At 40.6% G+C, this 11,329-nt stretch overlaps 1 protein-coding gene across 4 annotated transcripts in view; it reads left to right on the plus strand.

The window, feature by feature from the left end:
• Positions 1-1,760, plus strand: part of LOC141095754 (guanine nucleotide-binding protein G(T) subunit gamma-T1-like) — a 46,139-nt gene extending 44,379 nt beyond the window's left edge. For all 4 annotated transcript variants that reach the window (XM_073582047.1, XM_073582048.1, XM_073582046.1 and 1 more), the window contains one exon: positions 1,308-1,760. In XM_073582047.1, the coding sequence (XP_073438148.1) occupies positions 1,308-1,433 (126 nt within the window). In that variant the 3' untranslated portion in view covers positions 1,434-1,760. The remainder of the gene's footprint in view (positions 1-1,307) is intronic.
• Positions 1,761-11,329: the final 9,569 nt, after the last annotated feature.

Consider the following 11,329-nt stretch of genomic DNA (forward strand, 5'->3'; position numbering starts at 1 on the left):
GGCGATAACATGACTGCTCATAGACTCGGCTCTGCTTCATCCACAGTGTGCACAGTCTGGGATCTACACTTGTTTTTCCTGTAATGAGAGATAAATGGAGGATTCTGTGGTTTCAGCAAGTGACGTGGGAGCTCGGGAAGATAGGAGGGGAGGCAACTGGGGGGCAACACCTAGGAAATGGCTTCATGATTGACTTTACCTGGAATAGAAGGGAGGCTGCGGTAAAAGTGGAACACTGTGTGTGCAGGTGTAGGAATATATGATAGATTGATAGATAGATAGATAGATAGATAATAGAAAGATATCTATTTATTATCTATCTATTATCTATCTATCTATCTATCTATCCGTGATCTATCTATCTATCCATCATCTATTATCTATTTATTATCTATCTATCATCTATTATCTATCTAATAGATGATAGATAGATAATAGATAATAGATGATGGATAAATAGATAGAGTAATAGATAATAGATGACAGATAGATAGATAGATAATAAATAGATAGATAATAGATAATATATGGCTGATAGAAGATAGATAATAGATTTACAGATAGATAATAGGTAATAGATAGATATAGATAGATAATAGATGATAGATACATAGATAGGTAGATAATATATAGATAGATAATAGGTAGATAATAGATAGATAGATAATAGATATGTATCCATTCTCAGTCATGACCCAGCCACAGACCAGAACATTTAGGACCTGATTCATCATTGCCTTTGTGCCTGTTTTTTGTACAGTTTTGCACCTTTTATATTTGCATTATATTCATTATTGTATTTTTAGAAGTCTATTTTCTATGTGTCTCTCGCTTACTTTTTTGTTCTTTTCCGCTCTCTGGTTGAGTTTAGTGATTCCAGATATTTTCGACTGATTCATCAACTCCTCCTTTTAAAAGTTGCAAAATTTGGCACAATTCCACCCCTGTCCTCTCCTGGTGTGTTTTTGAGTACTCCAGTATTTTGGTGCAATTTTTTCAAGATGAGATACTGGTGATCTACTTGAATAAAAATGATTTTTTTTTTGTTTTGATGGGGGTGGGGTGGGGGCAAATAGTACCAGTGGTCCCAGTTGACCATAAGATCACCGGTTTGAGAACCCTTATAAACAAACCCCCTATACCTTAGCTTCCTAGTCCTCTGTGTGACATAGGGGAGTTAATTGAAGTTTGGGTAAAGTTTTCCTTTTTTTTTTTTACAATTTATGAAAACTATTTTAGGACATATACACATTCAGGAAGTCTTTTCTTCCACCAACCTGACCTTGATCATGTGTTTCTCCATTAAGGTTTCCAAAATGTGTGAAGAAATTAAGGCATATATTGAAGGTAATTCTGGAGAAGACCCTCTTGTAAAGGGAATTCCAGAAGACAAGAACCCATTCAAGGAGAAAGGTGGTTGTGTCATTGCCTAAACCCCACATTAGGACTGGTTCCTTCAGTCAAGCGATGGTGTAGATGTCTTTCTTGGCTCTCCTAGCACATGTACATCACCCAGTGAAACACTTTGTGGAATCTGGATGAAGAACATTATTATTTAATTTCCTACTGCACTCTGCGAGAACTAGCACCGACCTTGGGCTTGCGGCTCACAAAGAATGTTCTGAAACAAAAAAAAAAAAAATCTTGGCTCTAAGTGTAACATGCCACTGTATGAGCCGCGCTAGATCGTTTTCATAAAATGCGCGTTTGTTGATCCAATTAATTCCTTTTATTTTAGAATAAAACTTGATACTCTTGTATGGTTCTTGTTGATGTATTTGAACCTTCAACGGAGCTCTGATATAGCTCTGATTTCCTGCTGCATGAGTCAGTGTACGGTGAGGGGCAATGCAGCTGAGTTTAGCTGCGTCACATTATAAACCCTTCTCTCATCTCTCCACTTATCATAGCGCTGTCAAGCCTTGACAGAAGGGGCCGGAGAAGAGGAAAAAGGATCCAGAGAGAGAACTTAAAGGCATGGAAATTACTATGTATTATTGCTTATCCAGCTTGAGCAGGAGACAAATGAAAAAACTATAACTGATAACCCCTGGTAACATATTACTTAGTAAAGTCTGAACCCAGGGCCTAGGTGACGAGGATAGATGAAACTTGCTAACCTGTTTCTATCATAAAAAGAGCGGGGAGGCAGGATAGGGAAACTACTTCTGCAATTAGCAACTCCCTATTTGACTTGTGGTCCACCATGACAGCCCTGATCTCATGGCAAAGCGATTACAAGTTGCCCTTAGCACAACAGACATTTGTGGCTCTTCTCTGGTTAGGCAGTGTGGAGGAAGGATGCAATGCAGCAGAGGTGATAGTGCTATTAGAAGAGGAGAGCTGATAGAGGGGTTTGTAATGTAACATAGCTGAACTCAACTGTTCTGCCATTTCCTCCACATAAACCTTATTTGAAAGGTGTTTGTCATCTGTGCTTCACTCCCAGCATTTTCTAATCATGCAGGAGGTGAGACCAGGAGATCATATCTGTATCCTGACCTTACATCTTACACACTGAGAATTCTGCTCACAGCTACGGCGGTGGCCTGTTTTTCTTTCCTTTGAGTGTTGCTGCCTGCATATGATTGGTCAAAATCATGCAGGGAGAAAAAGTACATCATGCAGGGAGAAAAAGTACACGCCCACAGTGAGAACTGTCAGATATCATCCACTTGGTCTTGTTGCTGAAAAATGTTATATTCTGTCTTTATGCTAATGATTTCTTCCAGGCTCCGGGGAGTACGATGCCTGGAAGAAATCCCTGACTCCTGACTTCATTGTAATACTACCCCCCTCCCATGTACGTCAGTTACAGTCCCAGAATCTCGCGCCTGCGCCCTGCACTTTCTCCACAATACATACCTCTTCCTCCCTTCTGTGGTCACTGCATCCAGGGATCTTCTGCAAAGCCAACTTCCGCTCCAGTGACATCTGGTTTGCGCGCCAGTAAGGTGCTCTCCCCATTTCCTCCCTGCACATTCCATAGTGCCTGCGCAGAAGATCCCTGAATGCAGTGCCCATAGAACGGAGGAAGAGGTACATATTGTGGAGAGAGTGCAGGGCGCAGGTGCAGAATTCCGGGGCCAAAACTCACACTGATGGGAGAGGGGTAGTATTACAATGAGGACAGGAGGCAGAAATTTCTTTCAGGCACCACATGCACCGGACTCTGGAAGAAATCATTAACATAAAGAAAGAATATAACATTTCTCAGCAACAAGACCACTAATATGAGGCAGACAGGTAGAACAAGTGTAACATTTCTATTATCTGTATGCCCATATTAATAGGTCACATACGTCCTGGGGGGGGCGACAGATTCCCTTTAACCAGTTTGGGCCATTGCTGATAACTCTTCACACAAGCATTTAAAACGCAACATACAATTTCCTGTACAGCTGTCCCTCACATCACAGCAACCACGGCCATGATGTTTGTCCACATACCTCAGTTTTCCCCACAATACTGTATATTTGTGTTCTTTTTAAAGTGATAAAGATAAAACTTGCTGAGACTCGTGAATCACCCTCCTCATAGACTCATGTGAGAAAGTTCAGGACATCTCTCACGACCTTCTGCTCTCTAAAATCATTACAGCCGTCCTGTTGTACATTCAGGATACATTGTTCCCAGGCATTAATAGTTGGATCCTGTGTGTGTATAACTAAGATATCCTGGTCCTGTAGGTCACTCTCCCAAGGCTCCAGGAAGCTGACAAATGTGGAATGGTTTGGTGATGACCTCCCACTGGAGAGCTGCTGGTCATTCCACTACTGAAAGAAAATTATTGTAAAAGAAATCTAATTTTATCTCCTATTTAAAGGTGTTACAGTAAAGTATCAGTTGTATTTTTCTGTACAGGGGCAGTATTATAGTAGTTATATTCTTGTACATAGGGGCAGTATTATAGTAGTTATATTCTTATACATAGGGGCAGCATTATAATAGTTATATTCTTGTACATAGGGGCAGCATTATAGCAGTTATATTTTTGTACTTAGGGGCAGTATTATAGTAGTTATAGTCTTGTACATAGGAGCAGTATTATAGTAGTTATATTCTTGTACATAAGGGGAGTATTATAGTAGTTATATTCTTGTACATAGGGGGCAGTATTATAGTAGTTATATTCTTGTACATAGGGGAAGTATTATAGTAGTTATATTCTTGTACATAGGAGTCAGTATTATAGTAGTTATAGTCTTGTACATAGGGGCAGTATTATAGTAGTTATATTCTTGTACATAGGAGCAGTATTATAGTAGTTATATTCTTGTACATAGGGGCAGTATTATAGTAGTTATATTCTTGTACATAGGGGGCAGTATTATAGTAGTTATATTCTTGTACTTAGGGGCAGTATTATAGTAGTTATAGTCTTGTACATAGGGGCAGTATTATAGTAGTTATATTCTTGTACATAGGGGCAGTATTATAGTAGTTATATTCTTATTCATAGGGGACAGTATTATAGTAGTTATATTCTTGTACATAGGGGCAGTATTATAGTAGTTATATTCTTGTACATAAGGGCAGTATTATAGTAGTTATATTCTTGTACATAGGGGACAGTATTATAGTAGTTATATTCTTGTACATAGGGGCAGTATTATAGTAGTTATATTCTTGTATATAGGGGGCAGTATTATAGTAGTTATATTCTTGTACATAAGGGCAGTATTATAGTAGTTATATTCTTGTACATAGGGGACAGTATTATAGTAGTTATATTCTTGTACATAGGGGCAATATTATAGTAGTTATATTCTTGTACATAAGGGCAGTATTATAGTAGTTATATTCTTGTACATAAGGGCAATATTATAGTAGTTATATTCTTGTACATAAGGGCAGTATTATAGTAGTTATATTCTTGTACATAGTGGACAGTATTATAGTAGTTATATTCTTGTACATAGGGGCAGTATTATAGTAGTTATAGTCTTATACATAGGGGCAGTATTATAGTAGTTATATTCTTGTACATAGGGGCAGTATTATAGTAGTTATATTCTTGTATATAGGGGGCAGTATTATAGTAGTTATATTCTTGTACATAGGGATAGTATTATAGTAGTTATATTCTTGTACATAGGAGCAGTATTATAGTAGTTATATTCTTGTACATAGGGGCAGTATTATAGTAGTTATATTCTTGTACATAGGGGCAGTATTATAGTAGTTATATTCTAATACATAGGGGCAGTATTATAGTAGTTATATTCTTGTATATAGGAGCAGTATTATAGTAATATTCTTGTACATAGGGGCAGTATTATAGTAGTTATATTCTTGTACATAGGAGGCAGTATTATAGTAGTTATATTCTTGTACATAGGGGCAGTATTATAGTAGTTATATTCTTGTACATAGGGGCAGTATTATAGTAGTTATATTCTTATACATAGGGGCAGTATTATAGTAGTTATATTCTTGTATATAGGAGCAGTATTATAGTAATATTCTTGTACATAGGGGCAGTATTATAGTAGTTATATTCTTGTATATAGGAGCAGTATTATAGTAGTTATATTCTTGCACATAGGGGCAGTATTATAGTAGTTATATTCTTGTACATAGGGGCAGTATTATAGTAGTTATATTCTTATACATAGAGGCAGTATTATAGTAGTTATATTCTTGTATATAGGAGCAGTATTATAGTAATATTCTTGTACATAGGGACAGTATTATAGTAGTTATATTCTTGTACATAGGAGGCAGTATTATAGTAGTTATATTCTTGTACATAGGGGCAGTATTATAGTAGTTATATTTTTGGACATAGGGGCAGTATTATAGTAGTTATATTCTTGTACATAGGGGCAGTATTATAGTAGTTATATTCTTATACATAGGGGGCAAAATTATAGTAGTTATATTCTTGTACAGAGGAGCGGTATTATAGTAGCTATATTCTTGTACATAGGGGCAGTATTATAGTAGTTATATTCTTGTACATAGGAGCAGTATTACAGTAGTTATATTCTAGTACATAAGGGCAGTAATATAGGTAATTATATCCTTGTATGTAGGGGGCAGTATTATAGTAGTTGTATTCTTGTACATAGGGGCAGTATTATAGTAGTTATATTCTTTTACATAGGGGGCAGTATTATAATAGTTATATTCTTATACATAGGGAGCAGTATTATAGTATTTATATTCTTGTACATAGGAGCAGTATTATAGTAGTTATATTCTTGTACATAGGGGCAGTATTATAGTAGTTATATTATTGTACATAGGGGCAAAATTATAGTAGCTATATTCTTGTACATAGGAGCAGTATTACAGTAGTTATATTCTTGTACATAAGGGCAGTATTATAGTAGTTATATTCTTGTACATAGGGGCAGTATTATAGTAGTTATATTCTTTTACATAGGGAACAGTATTATAATAGTTATATTCTTATACATAGGGAGCAGTATTATAGTATTTATATTCTTGTACATAGGAGCAGTATTATAGTAGTTATATTCTTGTACATAGGGGCAGTATTATAGTATTTATATTCTTATACATAGGGGGCAAAATTATAGTAGCTATATTCTTGTACATAGGAGCGGTATTATAGTAGTTATATTCTTGTACATAGGGGCAGTATTATAGTAGTTATATTCTTTTACGTAGGGGGCAGTATTATAGTAGTTATATTCTTATACATAGTGGGCAGTATTATAGTAGTTATATTCTTGTACATAGGGGGCAGTATTATAGTTGTTATATTCTTGTACATATAGGCAGTTATAGTAGTTATATTCTTGTACATAGGAGCAGTATTATAGTAGTTATATTCTTGTATGTAGGGGGCAGTATTATAGTAGTTATATTCTTGTACATAGGGAGCAGTATTATAGTAGTTATATTCTTGTACATAGGGAGCAGTATTATAGTAGTTATATTCTTGTACATAGGGGCAGTATTATAGTTGTTATATTCTTGTATGTAGGGGGCAGTATTATAGTAGTTATACTCTTGTACATAGGAGCAGTTTTATAGTAGTTATATCCTTGTATATAGGGGGCAATTTTTATTATAAAAGCCAAACATAAATACAATATAATGAAACAAAAATCATCCAGCATTACAAAACACAAGTCACTTAGGTAATATATGCACAAGCACTAAATAATCAGATCATATTCATAAATAAATTAAAGTGTCCACACCTGGGGGAAAAATAAATAAATAAATAAATCATATTTCCTAACTGAATTTTACGCTTCTCCATAACGTTATGTTTCCTGGATTCCTTCCAACTTCCAGTGATTTTATCCACCGGAGTTCTGACATAACCTGATTGGCGGCAGCGGTGTGATCGAACAGCTCATTGTGCAGCGACACCCGGGTTATCATGTGCCAGTGATAGTATTTGATGACACTGATTATAATGTACATCGTCTCTCTGTCTATGTCACTAACAGTGGAGGGGACACCATAGATTATGTCGGGATACTTTAGGGTCCGCAGTCTGGGGATTTTTAGATTAGCTGACACTTCCTCCCAGATCTTCCTCCCTCCCCAGCAATCACATATAAAGTGCTCCATAGTCTCCTCCTGCTGACAACCAATGGGACAATTCCAATCAGAGACACACAGATGTTTCAGGTTCCCTCTGACAAAGAGCCGACTATGCAGTGAAAGCCAAGTGACATCAAACAGTTTAGGAGGAAGCCGTTTCCCATTTAGGAACCTAAGGCTTTCCTGCAGGGTGGTGGTGACAAAATCTCTCAGGGCCAGTGGAGAGTAGAAGAAAGTCCCACATACACGAGCATACAGGTCTCTTCTCGTACTGCTCTCAATGTAAGACTTCTCCAGTCCCCACCTCCTAACACACTTCAGACCGTAGTCCAGATACTGGGGGAGGTGGTCACCTGTCCATCTCCTCCTCTTGAGACTGCCGCCTCGCACCCAAGATTCTGCGAAAGGCAATATCCAGTACCTGATACTATTTACCCACAGGGAGCTACTGTTTGAGTCCATGTTCCCAAAATTCACCTTTAGAAACAAGGAGTCAAAGAAAACCCTTGGATTCAACATATCCAGCCCACCCTCTCTCCGCCGTAGGCACGTTATTCCCCTTTTGATTAGGTTCAACCTATTCCCCCACAAGAGCCGGAAGAACAGGCTGAAGAGCCTCGCTGAGAAAGATTCTGGCACAGGGAAATGACAGAGACATACAAGAAAACGGGGACCAGGTGCGTCTTCAACATTGTGACCCTTTCTCTGTAGGTCAGCCTCCAGTTCGTCCATTGCTGAACCTTTGCATTTCCGGTTTCCAATTTCTCCTCCCAATTTAGCGTGGCATTATCATCTCTCCCAAATTTAACCCCTAGGATCTTAATATGGGTGGAGGCTTTGGCAAACTGCGGAAGATCAAAGCTGGGCTCAGTATCTAATGTCCACAGAGCTTGACTCTTTTCAAGATTGACAAGAGACCCGGAGGCCTCTGAGTAGCTTCTGATGGACGCAGATAACATCTGCACCTCCCGAGGATTGGAGATCACCAACGTCACATCATCCGCATAGGCAACAACATTCAGAGTCAGGCAGTGGGGGACCGGCACCCCCTGAAAATTGCACTCCTGCAGTGACCTCAGAAATGGGTCTAGGGCAAAAACATACAGGAGCGGACTCAGTGGGCAGCCCTGCCTCACCCCCGCCACAACTCCAAAAGTGTCACCCTGCCAACCATTAATCAGAGGAAAGCTCACCGCCTCTCTGTACGTCTTCAGCCAATCCACAAATTGTCCCGGAATACCGTACTTTGACAAAGTGGCCCACAGATAGTCATGATCGACCCTGTCAAAGGCTTTAGCCTGGTCCAGACTAACAACATATCTCCCACACCGCAGAGCTTTACATCTCTCAAACATCTCCCGTATCGAGATGACTGCTCCAGAGATGTTCCGCCCTTTTACTGTGCCAAACTGAGAGCCTGCCAACAGTGCCGGGGACAAACAGACTAATCTAGAAAATAGGATCTTTGCCAGAATCTTCCTGTCCACATTCAAGAGGGCAATCGGCCTCCAGTTCTTGATGTCGCTCGGCTCTTTACCTTTAGACAGCAGAATTAGTGAGGACACTCTCATGGATGGAGGCATCAGGTGATTTTCTAGACAATTTCTATACACATCCACGAGGATTGGAGCCAGGAGGTCTCTGAATTTCTTATAAAATTCTGCCGTTATACCGTCTGGACCTGGTGCCTTCCTCCACCGCTAATTCTGCTGTCAAAGGAGAAAAGTCCAGATCATTAGTATCAGGCACTGGAGTTGCCTCCAAGAATTAAGCCATCTCATCTTTATCCAAAACTTTCTTCTGAAATAAGTCAGCATAGTAAGATCTCATAGTAAGAATCCTGCAATACACCCTGGGAGTCGGTGAGACCCGTGAACATTTTTTTAGCCACCCTCTCCCTGCAATTCTCAAAGGGATCAGGGGCCCCTAAGGACCCATAATCCCCTTCAAGAACCAGGGAGGTATACCTGCTATACTGATACTGTCTTAACTCAGATTTCAGCCGGTCGATCTTCACTTTGTTATCCCCGACCGCTGAATACAGTGACTCCAATTCTTTGCGCAGCTTTAGGTACTGGCTGTACTTATTCCTCCCTTTATTAACTGACAGTCTCTTTAAGAGGGATCTGATATCCTCCTTGACATCCTCCCACCAGTCAGTCATGTTGTCATAGAAGTCAACCCTGAAAACCACAGAACAGAGGAAAAAATCCTCCAATATTTGAGAAAAAAACAGGCAGAGATGCTTACTGTATAGACAGGCCTCAATACAAATGCACTATCAGGGTGCAGCGGACCCAAGTAAAATGGCAGCTGCACAGGTGCAAAAATACCAAATGAGACAGCCAGCCTACAATCAGGGATTGGCCGTGTGGCACACCAGTGCAAAAAAATAATCCGTATGAGGCAATGTTCACACAGGGAATGTAGAGCATATGGTTCACAGCCTCTTAGTAACACCATATAGGGGGCTGCCCAGTGCTAACTGTAATGCATCCCGTGTGAACAGAGGCCACAGTTTACAGAACCATTTGGGCCAAACTGCACCCTGAAAGGATAAAAAGTGCACAAAACATATAAATATATGTAAGGTATTGGTTAATATTATGGCCATAATACGTAAGCTGGCAAACCGCATCAACGTTCCTTACACTTGCCAGTCCTACTGTAACATGAAAACCACAGAAGCTGGATAAGGGAGTGAACACGGGTCTGAACATCGGCATCATCCAGGAGACTGGAATTGAGCTTCCACAACCCTCTACCAATGTCCGGACGGTTAGAGGAACCCAAAGAGAAGCACAAGGCGAGGTGATCAGAGTAAGGGACGACCTTCTCACTCAGGGCGCCGACAGCCTCAGTAGGACTCACAAAAGTAAAATCTATCCTACTGCTCCTGTTAGAACATGAATATGTGAATTTTGGCTGTCGATCACCCTGTGTGAAACCGTCAGTCAGTCCTGCCTGCATTATGATGTTATGTAGGACCTTACCGTCCCTGGTCACTGTCCTGCCTGAGGAGCTGTCACCTGATGTCATTATGGCATTAAAGTCCCCCGCCATCACCACTGGAAGAGAAGTGAAGAGGTAAGGCTTGACGTCATTAAACAGCTGGATCCTGTCAGTCACTGTCTGTGGCCCATAGATGTTAAGAAGCCGGAGTCGCCTCCCATAGATAGTGACTTCTAGGACCAGACATCTTCCCATGGCCACCTCCGTCATCCTATGCACAGTCACATCATTGGTGTTAAACAGGACAGCGACCCCCAGGGGCGTATCTAGGGGGGGGCAACCGGGGCAGTCGCCCCGGGCACAGCCGGCAGGGGGCGCAGTCCGGGCCGCCTAATGCAGCGGTCCGCAGTGTCCTCCCTGGCAGCTGTGTTCTGCCGCCCCCCTGGCCTGAGAGTCGGCGGTCTCTCTGTCAGCTGTCAAGCTGACAGCTGGCGCAGAGAAGGTGCGCGTGGCGGCTCCCAGGGAACAATTGTACTGGCATCTGTATAGACGCCAGTACAATTGCATCTCTGACCGCCGGGCCAGCGTGAATGTCATGTGATCACGCTGCTGACGTCACTCCCCGAAGCCCAGAGTGAACGCTCAGCGCTGGTGGTAAGTGTGCTCCAATGTGGATCTGAAGAAACCACCGAAGATGGGGGTGTTAATGTGTGGCGATGGGGTTAATGCGTGGGGGGGTTAATGAGTGGAGATGAGATTAATGTGGGGATGGGGATTAATGTGTGGGGGGGTTAAAGAGTGTTGATAGGGTTAATGGATGGGGGTTAATGTGTGGGGATGGGGGTTA

Source organism: Dendrobates tinctorius, unplaced genomic scaffold (genome assembly GCF_039654945.1).
Source record: "Dendrobates tinctorius isolate UK_male_01 unplaced genomic scaffold, ASM3965494v1 ptg000070l, whole genome shotgun sequence".
In the NCBI taxonomy this organism is placed as follows: Eukaryota; Metazoa; Chordata; class Amphibia; order Anura; family Dendrobatidae; genus Dendrobates; species Dendrobates tinctorius.